The sequence below is a fragment of the Harpegnathos saltator genome, unplaced genomic scaffold (genome assembly GCF_003227715.2).
Source record: "Harpegnathos saltator strain DR-91 unplaced genomic scaffold, Hsal_v8.6 scaffold208, whole genome shotgun sequence".
NCBI lineage: Eukaryota > Metazoa > Arthropoda > Insecta > Hymenoptera > Formicidae > Harpegnathos > Harpegnathos saltator.
Window position 1 is genome coordinate 663,722 of NW_020229993.1, and position 17,423 is coordinate 681,144.

General features: G+C 30.9%; 4 protein-coding genes across 7 annotated transcripts; 2 read left to right on the forward strand and 2 right to left on the reverse strand.

Annotated features, from left to right (window-relative positions):
* Positions 1-371: 371 nt before the first annotated feature.
* Positions 372-2,100, forward strand: Polr2M (RNA polymerase II subunit M; the record flags this gene model as incomplete). Its single annotated transcript, XM_025298150.1, is given in 6 exon segments — positions 372-821; positions 892-1,144; positions 1,227-1,501; positions 1,798-1,879; positions 1,973-2,042; positions 2,045-2,100. Coding segments are annotated over 6 exon segments (885 nt in total), but the record flags the coding sequence as incomplete, so codon positions are not given.
* Positions 2,101-2,103: 3 nt separating this feature from the next.
* RpL13A (ribosomal protein L13A) lies at positions 2,104-3,824 on the reverse strand (the record flags this gene model as incomplete). Its single annotated transcript, XM_025298164.1, has 5 exons — positions 3,707-3,824; positions 3,165-3,295; positions 2,755-2,864; positions 2,418-2,563; positions 2,104-2,205 (listed from the first exon to the last, which is right to left on the reverse strand). Coding segments are annotated over exons 1-5 (510 nt in total), but the record flags the coding sequence as incomplete, so codon positions are not given.
* A 1,303-nt stretch (positions 3,825-5,127) lies between these two features.
* LOC112588397 (uncharacterized) lies at positions 5,128-8,338 on the reverse strand. Of its 2 annotated transcripts, XM_025298149.1 has the most exons (4): positions 8,101-8,338; positions 7,467-7,617; positions 6,969-7,111; positions 5,128-6,870 (listed from the first exon to the last, which is right to left on the reverse strand). In XM_025298149.1, exons 3-4 carry the CDS (start codon positions 7,072-7,074, stop codon positions 5,174-5,176), a joined length of 1,803 nt encoding a protein of 600 aa, XP_025153934.1. In that variant the 5' UTR covers positions 7,075-7,111; positions 7,467-7,617; positions 8,101-8,338; the 3' UTR covers positions 5,128-5,173. The 2 variants fall into 2 exon arrangements, with proteins under 2 accessions (XP_025153934.1, XP_025153933.1); XM_025298148.1 differs by lacking the exons at positions 7,467-7,617; positions 8,101-8,338 and having other exon boundaries at positions 5,129-6,870; positions 6,969-7,320.
* A 2,565-nt stretch (positions 8,339-10,903) lies between these two features.
* LOC105182512 (poly(A) RNA polymerase gld-2 homolog A) lies at positions 10,904-17,004 on the forward strand. Of its 3 annotated transcripts, none has more exons than XR_849703.3 (12): positions 10,904-11,312; positions 11,784-12,181; positions 12,291-12,424; positions 12,554-12,795; positions 12,924-13,092; positions 13,255-13,398; positions 13,486-13,614; positions 13,687-13,897; positions 13,974-14,089; positions 14,241-14,579; positions 16,444-16,570; positions 16,718-17,004. XR_849703.3 is itself a non-coding variant. In XM_011139993.3 (10 exons), exons 1-10 carry the CDS (start codon positions 11,121-11,123, stop codon positions 14,429-14,431), a joined length of 1,926 nt encoding a protein of 641 aa, XP_011138295.1. In that variant the 5' UTR covers positions 10,904-11,120; the 3' UTR covers positions 14,432-15,021. The 3 variants fall into 3 exon arrangements, 1 of the variants encoding a protein (XP_011138295.1); XR_849702.3 differs by having other exon boundaries at positions 16,504-16,570; XM_011139993.3 differs by lacking the exons at positions 16,444-16,570; positions 16,718-17,004 and having other exon boundaries at positions 14,241-15,021.
* The last annotated feature ends 419 nt before the right edge of the window (positions 17,005-17,423 follow it).

The following is a 17,423-nucleotide window of genomic DNA, read 5'->3' on the forward strand; positions in this document are numbered from 1 at the left end:
GGCGCCCTTTCCCAGTGCGGAAAGTCGATGTCGTCGTAAACACCGTGTTGGCTGCTCTCACGTTCCTCTCTGTTATTAATCGTAAGTTGTAACCAAATTGACCAACCACAGTCGATTATTTTTGAAATAATCAATTGTGATTGGTCAATTTGCTTATAGCTTATGACTAATTGATTATTGTAGAAGGCCTCTTTTATTAGTCTTAAGGCTCGTTTACAATAGCTGTAAGCCAGCGGCACATGGTGCTTGTTTTCGTGTTGGATTGCTTGCTGGATGAAAATACTGCGTTCTGGTACATTTCGCGATTGGTACATTTCCGAAGATGGATGGAAATGTACCAATCACAACGCAATATTTTCATCCAGCAAGCAATCTAGCACAAAAACAAGCACCGTGTGCCGCTGGCTTTACACTGTGTTACATTAATAGCGTAATTTGAACGCAATTTACACTGCAATTGATTTGAATTACGCAAAATATGAGTTTTAAAGGAGTTTTATGGAGACAATTATCAAATTGATGTGTGTACAAATTGACTTGTGTACAAATTGATTTGTGTACAAATTGATGTGTGTATAATTTTTTGTGTAATCTTACATTTCATAACACGTTATAACCTTCCTGTGACTTGTTCAAGATAATTTGTTTTTAAAAACTTTGTAAATATAAGAGATGTATCATAATACAATTAGGAAAATACCTGGCGAAATACTGCCTCCTTCGAAAAAAGAAAGTCAAGGATATATCGATAATTTAGGAAAGAAACAGAAGTTTATATTAGAGGAGCTTTTAGAAAGACAGAAGAAGATACTTGCCAATAAGTAAATATAGTTTGAATTGTATATATTTATTCCATTATTAAATATTTATTTAATTCATTTTTCTTTTTAGAAATTTTATCTGTAAGCTTCCTGATAAAGGAGAGAAAATTATTAGATTCCATGATAAAATATTGAAAGAACTTGAACATAGAAATGAAGTAGAAAATGCAGCTAATTTATTATCGCGTCTTAACATAGCATGTGAAGGTAAAGCTGCTATGAGTAAATTAGAATGGACAGGCAAATATAATGGAAATGAAATAACCAATATTACTGAATTGGACAGTGACGATGAAGAAGATCCATTAAAGATACTAGCTCAGGTAAATTACAATTTGTATAAAGCACTGATAATTATTCTCAATGAACAAATCATTTTAATAAATATAAATTGTCTTCAAATAGCCTACAGGATCTGGTGTTCATAAAAAGAAAATTATACGTGTGATAACTGAAGAGAGTCTTATCAAACCAGAGGACCTAACAGAAATAGAATCTTTCAAGAGAGATCCTTCAAATGTGGAACATGTGAAATATATTATTGATAAAGTAGAAAAAGCACAGCGGACCAATAAGAATAAGGAACCATTTAGACCTTATAAAACAACAAAAAGTGATGTGCATGATCCAATGAAAGAGAAACAAAGAAAGCAGCATAAAAATTGGGAAGTCACAGCAGCTACACCCTACTTATAGGTTCAGGAGCAGCAAAACTTTTGAATCTAATGAATCATGAAATATGCAAGAAGAGAGCAAAGCAAAGTATACAGGTATGCTACTTTTAAATCCATTTCCCTGGAAAATTTCTTTAAAAATTGCATTCTTCATATAACTATTTATTTTTTTATTATAAAACAGGAAATTCAGCAATAGAGTAGAACGTTGGCTAATCAAATAGGACTACACAAAATAGGCTCTGCACCTATCCATGAAAGAGAAACAAGAAAGCGCATAAAAATTGGGCAGTCACAGCAGATACACCACCTCTTATAGTTCATGGAGCAGCAAAACTTTTGAATCTTAATGAATCATTGAAATTGCAGAAGGAGCAAATAGAAGTTACAGGTAACTGCTACTTTTAAATCATTTCCCTGTGAAAATTCTTTAAAAATTGCATTCTTCATATAACTATTTTTTTTTTATTATAACAGGAAATTCAAAGCCAAATACGCAGTAGAACGTTGGCTAATTCAATAGACTACACCAAAATAGGCTCTGCACCTAAAATGATGGGAATTATCGTTTACAGCATGCGAGTGATTCCTCTTCTTCAGAGATGAAGAAATTTCCAAATAGACCTGACGCGTCTTTTGTTTTCTAAAGTACGAACCACAGCTTTGTACTTCCATCCAACTTCATGAGACAGTCTGCCTACATGGCAATACTAAAACAAAAGAAAGGAATTCATGTTAGTATTATAGTACAATGATTATGTGCCAAGTATGAGATTATGAAATTTTATGACTCAGTTTAAAGTGACAACATGATGATCACGTGGACCAATTTCAGTCGCAAATTACCATACCATCATTGTTTTTCCATAAATAAGAACAAAATTTAAATTTATAAGAATAAATGTATCATACACAATCTTACCTTTCTACCTGGTTTAAGACACATTACTCTCATGGCACCAGGTACGACAACACGTTTTCTTCGGTCGTATGGTGGTGGACATCCTTCGTAAACTTTCAATCTCCTAAGGGCGTCCTTTCCTCTCTGGGTCTTGTGTGGGATCATTCCTACAAATAAGGGCATCTTTTTAATATTTATGTATTTATTGCCTTGAAAGACAACATATATATAATTTCAGCATCATTTAAAAACATTGTTTTCATTATATTGTCAAATAATGTAGGTAAGATATTCATAATCATGTGCATAAATCTCATCTATCATACATATACTAATATATAATGTTAAATACACATACCACGAACAGTTTTCCACAGAATTTTGCTGGGAGCACGGAAATGGAATGGCCCACGAGCTGGATTGACATTACATCTCTTTCGTAGAAAAGACATAAACTTTAATTTATTTCTGGAATAAAAAAGAAAAGAAAATAATATTAATTCTATAGAATACTAAATTTTAAATATGTTAGATATTATCATATTACAATATTGCAATATCAATAAGAATTAATAATAACATATTATTATAACCTAGTGTAGTAATAAATTTCTTTGTAATAAAAATATGCAAAATACAATTGATAGCAAAAAGTACCATCCATTTCTATCATAGAAATATAGTAGATATATGAAATAATCTATCAATGAAATAATTCCATAATGCTTTCATAGTTGGTTATTGAAATTTTCATACTGCTTCACTAACCTGAAGAAGTTACCAGAAATGTTTAATTGTTCACTTCGTACAACAATAACTTTGTTGCCTTCCAGAATAGTCTTGGCAATAATTGCTGCCAAACGTCCAAGTAAATGGCCACGGCCATCTATTAATATTGGCTAAAATTGTTAGTTTCGATTAAAAAAAATAAACTTATGTCGAATACGAATTTAGATAACATTCACAAGATGCAATACGTGATCCACGTGTTTATAGAATTCGAACAGCATATACATACTGCGTACTTTAAAATATAAAATACTCTACCGCAAAAATTACAGCATTGTTGCAAAATTTTCATGTGACGTGTATAGCGTGACCGAAATATTGCTCGAAATAGAGACAAAGCTGTAGAAAACACGTGTATGGTATGCGAGGAATCATAGATTTCATGTTTTTTACTTATAACTTTCTTTCAAAGAATTTTAAAGGACTCATACGTTACTTTACATGCTAAATAATCGTGATTATATACATACACCGTTGTGAAGGCAATTAAAATTATTTAAAATATATTTTTGAGTACAAACCTTTTCGCTGAAGCCCGTCATCTTGCTATCCTACCGGAAAAAGACTGAAACCAAATGAACACGCGAATCTCACCGGAAGACGAGTTTAGTCCACTCATAGAATTACCAACATCTGAAAAGATTAACCAATATTATGCTATGTCATCCACTATAGAAATTAAAGCCTGATCCACATTATCTGCTCACTGTCCAATTATGTTCCTAGGTTAGCATTTATAGGTTGCATTCCGATATTTACTATTAACATTAAAAAATAAAAAAAATAAATCTAAAAAATCGATTATAAAAAGTATCAATTTTTAATAATATCAATAATTGATAAAATTGTGGAAATTGTGAAAATGGTGAATAAAAATCGATTAATTTAAACATTTCTAGTAGTTATTTTTACCTAATAATGATAAATACTTTAAAAATCTGTATATAGCTGGCGGTATAACGGTGTTTGTTTTCGTGCTGGATTGCTTGCTGGATGAAAATACTGCGTTCTGATTGGTGCATTTTCATCCATCTTCGGAAATGTACCAATCAGAACGCAGTATTTTCATCCAGCAAGCAATCCAGCACCTTGTGCTGCTGGCTTAACATTATCTAAAGCCTCATTCAACATTCACATTATTCACGTTGTTCGTAAATGTTGACAGCTGTAGAACAGAGTGAGAAAGTACTAATCACAACAAGTTTGACAGTAAATAACTTTAGGAAAATAGTATATATAACATATCAAAATATTTATCAGAAAAATATCATAAAATATATATAAAAATATCGATAACTCTGCATATTATGTAATTATTAATTATTTATGCTTACAATATATATTTGATTTGCTAATGTAGATATATATATATTTGCCATAGACATATATAGATAGACTGTGCGTCCCGTGAGAGGACTTGAAGACAACATTAAAGTGAGAGAAGCGATAGTTGAGGGAGTGTGTCTCTGTCGAATATGTGTCTTGCAAGGAGATGACCCAACCTGTTTCATCGATTTCAACACGAGTCATAGCACACTCGATAGCTATGATGCCGTGTATAAACGCCCTAACATAATATGCGTGAATGCGTCTTTGTTGAGTAATTTGCAGTTCAAGTTTGGCTCGCGGAGCCGTGCCACACATAGGGCGCAAGTTACGACACCCTTTCACGAAGCGGCGTGGCTGATTGTGAGCAGACAGAGGCTCTCGCGCCACGAACACTTTCGCGCCGACGACGGTGTTCGAGTCCCGCCGACGACTGGTTCGTTTTTTTTTCGTATGTAAAGACATGTAATAAATATTTTTATATTGTTCTTATGTATAATTCCTTTTTTTGTTTCTACGCTATTAATCAAGGCTAATTAGGAGAGTCAGGTCTTTCAAATATGAACACAACTTTTTTATTAATTACAATAAAATGTTTTTGTCCGTATCAAAACACATACACACACACACACATAAACAAATATAAGGCACACAAATGAAAGTTACGTATTATAAAATGTGGTCATGCTGTCGCAACTCTGCGGATGGAATGCCGTATAAAAGCATGTAAAACATAATAGTTTTTTGCACCAACTGCACGTAATGAACGCATAATTTTTTACACAAATACACTTTTGACTATGTATAGTTGGTGGAAAACATATTTGATTGACGTTGTAAAATACCTCGCGACTGTCAACAAGACTGGACGCATACCACGCATATTGGAGCATAAAATTGAAAACTGGTGCTGATAACAAATAGTGTGTGAGCGATTGTATACGAATCGCATCAGCGCGAGTGTTCCAATTTATAATTTCGTCGCCGATATATAAAGAAGGACAGTTCTGTATACGCTTTATAATGATTTTGACCTGTCTATAGAAATAAACATCGCACGGTTGACAAATTGGCGTACATTTTGGTGGTATTATTTGTAGGTTACACGTTGGCCTATTGTTATTATCGCGAAATATTTCGTTATACATATGAATATTCTTTTGTCCTCCCCAAGAATCAACAAGAAATAAAAACTGATGATTACCAACGTACGGCTTGAGAACCAGTTTCAAATATTGCTGGTAGAAAGATGTTGTTAATTTCCCTGATTTGGAGCAGACTGGAACAACATTTTTACATAATAGCAATAACGCATCTACCTCTTTCTGTACCCGGACTCCAAATGTATCGGAAGTCTCTTGTAAGCAAACGAACACTTTATTTAATAGCTTGCCCGATTGTGTGACAGAATATTGTGCAGTATAAGAGTGAGTCACTTTGTTTAGGTCGCCGATATATAATTGTACCAATTTTTCGCCAGTATGCGTGGTCGTTCGTGCAACATTTACGCGATATTCGCAGCCCATTTGGTCAGAATTTATTATGAAATCTGGGTCGTAATCCGGTGATATACTTCTAATTAATTTTTGAAAGTGTACAGCGGATTCCATCACAGCTTGCGGTGATATTATTTCTCTTTTTGATAAATACCGAACAATTCGACGGTTAGAAATTTTGTATTCACGTAGAAATGACGTTAACCATGTGTTCGATGCTACAAAGCGGAAAGCTTTGTCACGTTTTTCGCTTTCTTCTCCTTGTTTGTTATATTGAACGGCTGCAGCCATCGCCCACTGTTGAAGGAGACGTCGTGTAACAAGTTGCCTTTGCTCTCTTGCTTCCGTAAACCGATCATACACATTCCGTTTTATTAATTGCAGCTTATCCCAATAATTTCCACCAGATAAAATGTATTTGCGGAAGCGTGCAACTTCACTGTGATAATGCAAATGCTTTTTAAACTTGCTTTGTAACGTACGGAAGCTCCAATTCGGATGTTCGTTTGCGGTCATAACTATTTTCAATTTTACGTCATACGGCACTAGATACATCGCTGCAACTTTTTGCGGAGGTTCGTAGTCTTCCGTTCTTTGACTCATATGAGGCTTGTCCGGAGAAGACTCTTCCGTTCTTTGACTCGTATGAGGCTCGTCCGAAGAAGATGATTGAACATCTTCCATCGTGTCTTCTTCAATCTCGTCTTCTCCTTCTGCTATATAATATTCCACCTCATCTGATATTTTATGTTTTCCCAGCAGTTTAATTAATTTTTCAAACAATTTTCCGCCAATTAATTTGGAATTTTTTGATAATTTTCTTGGCGCTTCATTATTAATTAAATTAAATTGTATCAGGACATCTGCAAATATGAATTCAATATAATTGATATTGTATACAAGGCCAATAACAATACGTACAAATATATCTTTCCATTGCTCACACATTCAATATATTTACCTCGAAGATATTCTATTGCGTCTGTCAACTCTTCTTTCGTAATATCACATTTTGCTAGATTTTGCACATAGCTGATCGTTGCTTCATCTACAAACGTGGTTTCCATTTTTAACACGAGTTTTTCACTGTTCACGTTACGAAGACTGCCCAGAGAATGAAGCGAGCACGTCACAAAACATGAGAATCCCTCTGCGAGAAGGGGAAAGGAAAGAGGGTTCCTTTCCACTTGTAACGGTTCTAACGGCTCTTGGGTTTCTCTCACACAAAATAATCACTGTCTGCCCATTTCTTTCCCATACCATACGAAATATTTATGCGAAATAGATTTACACGAAAAAAACATTTTATTGTAATTAATAAAAAAGTTGTATTCATATTTGAAAGACCTGACTCTCCTAATTAGCCTTGATTAATAGCGTAGAAACAAAAAAAGGAATTATACATAAGAACAATATAAAAATATTTATTACATGTCTTTACATACGAAAAAAAACGAACCAGTCGTCAGCGGGACTCGAACGCCGTCGTCGGCGCGAAAGTGTTCGTGGCGCGGGAGCCTCTGTCTGCTCACAATCAGCCACGCCGCTTCGTGAAAGGGTGTCGTAACTTGCGCCCTATGTGTGGCACGGCTCCGCGAGCCAAACTTGAACTGCAAATTACTCGTAAACAAAGACGCATTCACGCATATTATGTTAGGGCGTTTATACACGGCATCATAGCTATCGAGTGTGCTATGACTCGTGTTGAAATCGATGAAACAGGTTGCGTCATCTCCTTGTTGGTGGGGTTAGGTTAGGTGGGGAAAGCCGAAGAGGAAAATAGGAGTACAGTTATACGAGCTGTATAAAGGTTATGGTTCGCAAATCTGTTGACCTTGCTAGATTTAAACTCTGGTTGTTTTGATCACTGTTATGGCTTATTTGAAAAATAGAATAGGACAGAGAAACACTTCGAAACATTTGTAGCGGTCGCAGGGTACCTATTATGGAACTCGTCGGAATCGATTCCGATCGAATTTATTCCGTTATTTCCTAGATTTTTATTGTCTTTTCTAGGGGAAACGGAATTATTCCGATCGGAATTGATTCCGACGAGTTCCATGATAGGTACCCTGGACCGCACCCGACGTTACCTTTCCCCTTGTGTCGTTTTCACCCCTCTCTTAATACAGAGCGAAAGAGAGAGCCTCACTCACACAAAAGCTCTGTCTAATGTAATCTTCAGCGCATCCATAAGAATGCGCAGTCTATCTATATAACTCTATGATATTTGCATTCAACGTTCACATGATTTATGTAGTTGTACGCCATATTACTTTTGACAGTCTATAGGATAAAGTGAGAGAGGTTTGATGCCGTGCAACGTTTTCACTCTGTCGTAAACTACCAACTTCCGGCTTCACTCTTCTCGAGGGAATGTTTGGGCGTGTTCCAAAATTCATTGCCAGCGCTGAAAAGTTATAGTTTGCGTGACACAAACTATATATTTTCAGTACTGGCAGTGAATTTTGGAACACGGCCTTGGTCTAGTTATATACATCATTGATGGAGGCTGCGTTCCGATATTCACTGCTAGTATTAAAAATATATAATTTGTGTCATGTTTACTATAGATTTTTAATGCTGGCAGTGAATATCGGAGCACAGCCGGATACATGTAAAGGTCATTCTACAATACGTGTCGTAAGTTGTAAGCCGTAAAAATTGGCAAATCAGAATCAATTATTACAAAAATAATCGGCTATAATTGGTTAGTTCTTACGGCTTACAACTTACGACATGTATTGTAGAATGACCTTAAAGTCCGTATCAAACTATGGATTGAGATCAGATTGGATTGAAATTTGACCAATTGGAAAAAAGAAAATAATCTCAAATATAATAAACTTGGCCTTGATTGGTTAAATTTTAATCTAATACTCAATCCCAATCCGTAGTCTGATACGGGCTTAACGCTTTTGAATTAAAGGTCATTCTACAATACGTGTCATAAGTTGTAAGCCGTAAGAACTGACCAATTATAGCCGATTATTTTTGTAATAATCGACTGTGATTCGCCAATTCTTACGGCTTACAACTTACGACACGTATTGTAGAATGACCTTTAGTAGATCCTACGTATCATTCATTGAATTGATGATTTGCATCTAGATGTTTTCACTTCGTGGTCGATTCGTCAAGTACACGAAGTAGGAGAGTCGTCCATTACGTCAAAGATTTGAAAATTTAAACGTTCGTAAGGGGTTTGGTGCGGTGATTTGTGTTAATAGTGATGAGCGTGTAGTATCAATTAAGAGTTCACTCATCACCGACGTAATACATGTTATCGAAAAATCGCTGCCGATCGAAGGATTGTAACGGCATTTGCGATAACGCTAATTATTTTCTTCCTGATTCTGTTGTACACATTGATAATCGGAAACGTAGTTCAGGATTGAAGGATAGTTTTTATACAAATTTTCCGTTCGTTTCTGAGGACAAATTCATGCAACATGGCGACTGAAAATAGGTATCGTGTCTTTTCACTTCTACGACACCAAGCTCGTGTCGTTTCCTTCGTATTTGTTTAATTTAAAATTGTTCTCGTTACCTGGGATGCAAATCTGCATCACACAGAAGTAGAAAATATCCAAAATCTTCTATATCCCCTTCTACACATCTTTCCTTCTATATATAGCAGGTTGATTATTTCAATAAGCAGTGTCTAATAGAACATTATGTGCTTATGTTTGATGGAAGTAGTTTCACATTATATTAAATGTCAGTTTTTAATTGCATTTTTATAAGAAACGGTCCACAAAATTATAAGTTAGTTTGTAAGTGTGTGTATTATAACTTGAGAATAGCTTTCTATATATATATACATATATATATATAGCTATTCTCAAGTTTATATTTGACAAATATTCTAAAGTATATATACATACTCACACACACAACATATACATACCATTGTATTAATTGGACAAAGTTCTGAAAAGATTTTTTTATTTATTTTCATGATTTTCACTTGATAAAATAACCTATATAACTATGAACAAGTATAAATGCATGCATTTAAAATTTTTTAAATTTAATTGAGTAAATACTGATGGTTTAATTTGTCATTTTTGGTCAAGAATATATTAAGGATATTCTAATTTCAAATATGTTTATCTATATCATTGACCTTTACTATTATATTTAATACAAATATAATATGTAATATATATATATTATATGCATATCTATTTTTATATAAGTTACTTTTATTTTACCTGTTCTTAAATTAATGAAGAATTGTTTTTGGAACTTTATAGATATCATGGTTAATTAGGTTATCTTTATTATAAAAAATTATTTATATGTAATACATATTATATTAACACATATATATATATATTTACATGTAATATATATTTGAAGTTCTAATATTCTATAAAAAAAATATAAATATATAAATATAGATATATATATGTGTTTATATTTATATATATGTTTGTATTTACAATTTTCTTATAACATATAATTTTACAGAATAATTTCTGAAACTATTTCATTTTTTTTTTTTTTTTCAGAAGACTGTGATGTAACTTGACTGTGATAAAACTAAATAAAACTAAATAAAGCTTATGATCTATAGCACTGATGAAAGTGAAGACACATTAAATTGCATGCAGCAAATGTTTGGAAGTTAATTGTTAAAAACATATATTTTGCAGGCAAAGTTGTATATGTAAAATTAATATAAGTAATAAAATTAATATAATTGCATCAAGATTTAAAAATTGAGAAATAGCAAATTAAAAATATACAGGCTATTTTTTGTTTATGCAATTGTTGAATTCTAGATTAACTTAATAGATCCTCAAAGGACATAGCAAAATTATCTTGCAAAATTATATATGAAGAGAGAAGAAGGGAAACAAAAAAGAAAAAAATTAATATAAAAAAAAACTTAAAAACGAAGAAAAATTTAAAAAGAAAAAAAAACAAGACAAAGCAAGAAGCTTGGAGCTTTTCTAAGTATATATATATATATAAAATAAGTAAAATATTATTGGAAAATATCGATTTCTAGAAATATTTTTGAGGACTATCTAGAACGATACACAGTTACGTTAATAATTTGTGCCCTCTCAACAAACAAATCTTGTAATATCCTCTATTCGCTATGCACCATACTACATTTCCGTCGCAAATTATGTCACAAATGAATGGACAACAGACCAATGGACAATGCTCACTAGCTCAAGCTCATGTCTTTCATTTTAATAGTACAATGAATACAAATACATTGTATCAAGCCAATTACACCCAGTACAACCCAAATGTTTCCGGACACGGTAGACGTCGTATAATGCAGGTATATGTTAATATTTCTTGTACTTATTTTGAGCAATGTGTAGTAACATTATGTATCCGCTTATTTGTTAAATATACTTTATATTTTATGCATGCGTATATGTGTATTTATGATAACATTTTGTAACTGTGATAAATCGTAAATGTAGAAATGTAATAATCACACTAAAAAAATCATTTTGCATATTATATAGTTATATATTTAAAAATTATAATTTAGATGTATAAATATGAAAATATATTTTATTATATCCAAAATTAAGCTCATATATAAAAGATAATAATGAGATTAATTCAGTGATTTGAATCTTTTTGTATTAGGTTTTAATTATTATATTCAAACTACACAGAAGAAGATAAGCATTAATATTATAATGTTTTTTATACTACTTATATGTTGGTTTTGTATTTTATTTTATTTTAAAATTATATTATGTTTTTCTATTAGAACATACAAATCATATATTTACAGACAGCATTGCGACCATTGGACCTGTTACGACAACTGGGAGTTGATATATCATCAGTGCGATACACGGATTACGCACAATTAAACAATTTTTCTGGAAATTGGTTAAAGAGAATTAATACATTTGGTGATGTACCAGTTTTAAATGTACCTCAATATACCAAGCCTCTAAATAATAATATAACAAAGAAACCAATCTGGTTAAATAAAGGAAGACCATTTAGAGGACCTTTCAAAAAGAATGAATTATATAATAATAATAATAACGATAATAATAATAATAACAATAATAATAATAGTAATAATAGTGGAAGTAATCCTTGTCCAACAAAACCAAAGAAGTATTACAACAATTTAACAGAGATATATGAAGTTACAAGTTTAGGAGGGCCAGATATAAAGTAAATATATTATGTATTTTTTTTAGATATATATTTCTGTTATTGAACAAATATTACATTAAATGTGTATCATTAATGAGAAGTAACTTCTTTTGTTTTTTTTTTTTAGTAAACATCCAGCGATAAGATCAAGAGAAATATCTTTAGAATCCTTTTTGGGATATATACAAGAATATTATTATACTCAGAATGTGTGTCCACCAATTTCATTTCGAACATGTAGAACATGTATGGCAAAGCATGGTAGGTGTAAGTTTACTTAACTTAAAACTTACTTTTGTTCTTATAACATTTCATATAGATATTGATAAAAATATAATTATGTGATGAGTTGGTATCTAATTTACCATAAATTAAACAACTTATTTTCAGAAAGGGGTAGTTTTCCAGCATTAGGTCGTATATTTCATAAAGGTTTTATAGATCCTGATAGATACCTTGCTGAATCTCACTTGGTGGAGATAACTTCTGTACCAGGTAATCTTGTCACTGAACCGATAAAATGGGACGACCTGTCGCGACAGATTTGGTCAATGTTTATATCAAATCAACAAACAGAATCTACTTATAGAAATAAAATAATGCTATGGAAAAATCTTCAATGTCATATCAGAGTAAGATATAATTATAATTAGTAAGCAAATAAAACATTGTTGAAACAATTTGGAGAAAAATGGAATCTGAGACATATATTAAATAATTTACATATATGTTTAAGAAAACGATAGTATATTTTTTGCAGAAATGGTACCGAAGATACGACTTGATTATGATAGGCTCAACAATGAATGGATTTGGGCTTGAAAATAGTGATGTCGACATGTGTCTTTTAGTCAGACACGAAAAAGTGGATAACAGGGATACGGCCCTTATGCATTTAAATCAAGCATTAAGGTGCCTTCAGCGATATAGTATGTACAAGTTTCTAGGATTATTATATCATATATTATATATTATATTTATAACTGTGTTTTGCAAGTTTTGAGCCTTTTAGGCATATCACAGTTATTAAATAATACAATATATTTCATATCTTAATGATAGATTCTTTTTGTTTTTATTTTTTGTTTTAGAGTCTGCAGAAAATTTGGAAATTATACAAGCAAAAGTGCCTATCATAAATTTTCATGATTCAAGACAAAATTTAAATATTGATATAAATTGTAACAGCAGTGTTGCCATCCTGAACACACATTTGTTATATTGTTATTCGAGAAGTAAGTTTATTAAATATATAACATTCGATTAATACCACAAGGTCCATATTATTTTTACAGTTATCACCTGATTAAATATTTTTACAGTTGATTGGAGGGTAAAACCGTTGGTGTTAATTGTAAAATTATGGGCGCAATTTCATAAAATCAATAGTGCAAGGAATAATACATTATCTAGTTATTCTTTGACCCTCATGGTCATAAGCTTTTTACAGTGTATGTATGCAATAGTGTAACGTTTATTTTTTCTGCTTCAATTTTAAGAATTTCGATGTTGTTATTTTACAGGTGGTATTAATCCTCCGATCCTGCCGAACTTGCAGAACCATACAAGCCAATTTCGAAGCTTTTATCACGAAGATATCCAACCTATTATTGAAGATATTCATAAGAAAGATCTAGGACCAATATATATCGGTTCTTCATTATATCAGAGTAGAAATACGCAATCTCTCGGAGAATTGCTTCACGAGTTCTTTAAATATTACATAAGTTTCGAGTGAGTGATGTCAGGTGTAAACGATGTTTGAACTATTTCAACAAATAATACATAATATTTCATATCTTTACATCAGATTCGAGCATCATGCGGTATCTATAGAAGCGGGATATAAAATAAAAAAAGAAACTTGTCGTTTGGCGTCCTACCCTAATAACAACCGTGGTCATTGGAAATATATAGGTATCGAAGGTAAAAATATTAATTGTTCTTTTATAATGCATTATTTATATTATTTTTATTATTCGTTGTATTGTCATTCCTTTATATAATATATAAGTCTTAAAAAAGTACATTATGTCTGTCACACATGATATTTATTGAAACCATTGTAATATTATAGAGCCATTTGACCGCACCAATACAGCGAAAGCTGTCTTTGACGAAAAAATATTCTATAGGATTCAATCCGTAATTGGTCAGTCATATAAACAATTAGCTGGTAATAACAATCTTAACAGCCTATTCATCGAGATATCAGAAGAGCAATGTCCATCACTTGAATCGCATGAGCCTGATGCACATGCCATCTAAGTACCTCGTACCTAGTATCTGCTAGACTGACACATAAAAGGCTTAATCATTAATTAGAACATAAATGATACGTAAAAGCGCTTTATTTTTGATGATTCTTAAGTTGCTTTGATTGGATTGGGAAGGCATAAGGAACATTGGCTTAAAGGTCTGTGAATCTAAAATTATATAATTGGATAAAGAAAAGTGGAATAAGGTTGTTTAGAGTATTTTACATGATGTGTTTGATATTCTTTGTAATATTACAATTTTTTGAACAATTTATAAAAATTATAAGAGATCCAGCAGAATGATAACTTGTTCTGCGTTCGATTTTTCAACTTGATTTATGTTCTTCAATTTTGTAATCACTTTGTAAAAGATAATTTCAGAGTTATTATGGACCATACGGCATTTAGAAAAAAGACAAGACTGTGATGATTCAACGCAGCTTAGATGTGAACTTATGTCTAATATATATCTCGCTCTTTGTTTTTGGAGGATAGCAATTGTGTAAAAAAGCAAGTATTACCTCCTTTTTTATGTATATAATGCTGTTATTTTAGGATATTAACTATCCAAATTATTTTCGTGATGTATAGATATTATGTAATTTATAGCTCAAAAAGTTTTTGATTGAGAATATGTTCTTAAAGATTAACAATTATGTATACAAGTAAAGTAGCGTAACATAAAAAAATATAAACTTAGTCAAATATCGCGTCAAGATTAAGTCGGTTCTTTTCGATAATTTTCAATATTAAATATATACTTAAGACTAAAATTTAGAAATATTAATATATGTATGTATGCATATGAGACATACACACATACACACGATTAATTCACTTGGATTCCTAATATTTTTTTACTTAAATTTATATTTTCTATTTCTTCTTGTTTCATAACATATAAAAGATAATAGTAAAAATTTACATATTTTCCATGTAAAATTACACTAGGTTTTTATTTTTTTCTAAAAAATAGCAATTATAAAAAATAAATGCTGTTTTCTTTTTTCATTGATAATGTTATTATTTTAAAATATTATTTTAATGTTAGACACATAGCATTAATTAATATATAATGATTAACGTAAAAGCGAACTGCATTCGTTTACAAATAGTAAAAATTGTGTTTCTTAAAGATGTTACAATGTTGATTCCGAAATTCCTCCATGAAAAGCGATAAAAAAATGAAAGAAAATTAAAATGATTCAAGAAGAACACTTACATCGTAAGACGATCAGTCGTATTTCATTTGGTCCTATTCTTCTAAATTATTTAAATTAGCGAAAATTAAGTTATCACATCATTTAAGAAAATATTAAGTTATAGTTTAGTCGTTAATGGCTTCAATATGATTCAAAATTTCGTTAGAATTATATTTCAATATATTCGTTTTAATGTTTAATGTATATATGTATATATTATTGCTTCATATATCAATCTTTCATATACGCAACATACATACATGCAGATACACATGCACGCAGTACATATACACGCACGCACACACACATAAATACATAAAAACAATTAAAGAGTATAAAATTATTTTGTTAGAATTTAATTATAACATATTCTCAATTAAAAATTGTTTGAATTATAGATAATATAGAATACATACGTTAAAAGACAAATTACACGCGGAATATTCAAATAATACCTTAGCATAACAGAATTATATATAAAAAAAGAGAAAGTAATATTTATTTTTTCTTATAATTATACAAGAGAAATATCGAACGTAAACTTTTATTTAAGTTGCATTAGTTAACTAGAAATTATTCGTCTTCTTCCAGGATGCTGTGTAATCGATGTAAGATTTTCCACAAAACGATTAGAAAATTGTAGGTTATAAATTAAATTAGAAAATAAAATGAAGGACGAATTATATTTTGCTGTAATTTTTGTGATTATTATAAATTGTTCGAAAAAAATAACTGAATGTCACGATATACTGAATTATACACAATATACTGAATCGTGTGGTATACTCGAGATAGACTTATTCCACCTTTTGTTTTTCAGTCATTAAAATCATTACGCGATATCTTGTCATTTTATTAAATGATGACGACTTAAATTTAGTTGATCAAAAACAATTTGGAAGAATAGAACGAAGTGAAATCAAACTGTCTAAACTGTTTTATGACACGTAAGTCTCTATCAAATTTATAATTTCGATATGTATATATATATATATGTGTGTGTATATATATCATAACATATAGCATAATTTGTTCTCCATTTCATTTTTCAATATATAATTTCTGTTTTTTCTGAAAATTACTTTTTATGGAAGAATTTCAGAATCATCCTTGATTATATAGTATTCAGAGAGAGTATTCCAGAGAGAAGCAGGATATTTTCTACTACTTTTGGAGAAGAATTCTAAGAGCGCTTTTAATCATTATTTACATTCTAGTTAATGAGCCTTTATGCGAACCTTGCGATTAATATTATACGTCTAATATTAAAATAATATATTAAAGAAGTATCATTATATCTGTAAAAAAGGAGGAAATAGTACTTATTCTTTTCTGTAATTGTTATTTAAAAAGGAAACAGGCGTAAGTTCACATAAATACATAAATTTTTAGTATTGTCTTTTATATAATATTAAAAATCAAAAACTATATAAAAGATGTTCATCAAAATCAAAAAAAAATGTTGATAATATTTTAATCTGAAATATATGCAACATAATTGTACAGTAAGTTAGTAAGGCTGTTTTGTTGAAAGTAATTTCGTACGTGACTATAAACCAACGAGTATAAAATATATTTGTGCCTTGAATCTAATTATTTGCTACTTTAATTACTACTATTTTAGTTATGTATGAAACTGTACATTAAACGGTCTCATTCTTTTACTGTAAAAATATGATGTATGATTCTGTGATGATATCTGTAGCAGTGAAATTAACATATAACAAAAAATATAGTACTATCTGTAGTAATAATTTAATTATAACAGCGTAATAACTATAGTTAATTATTATAGCCATA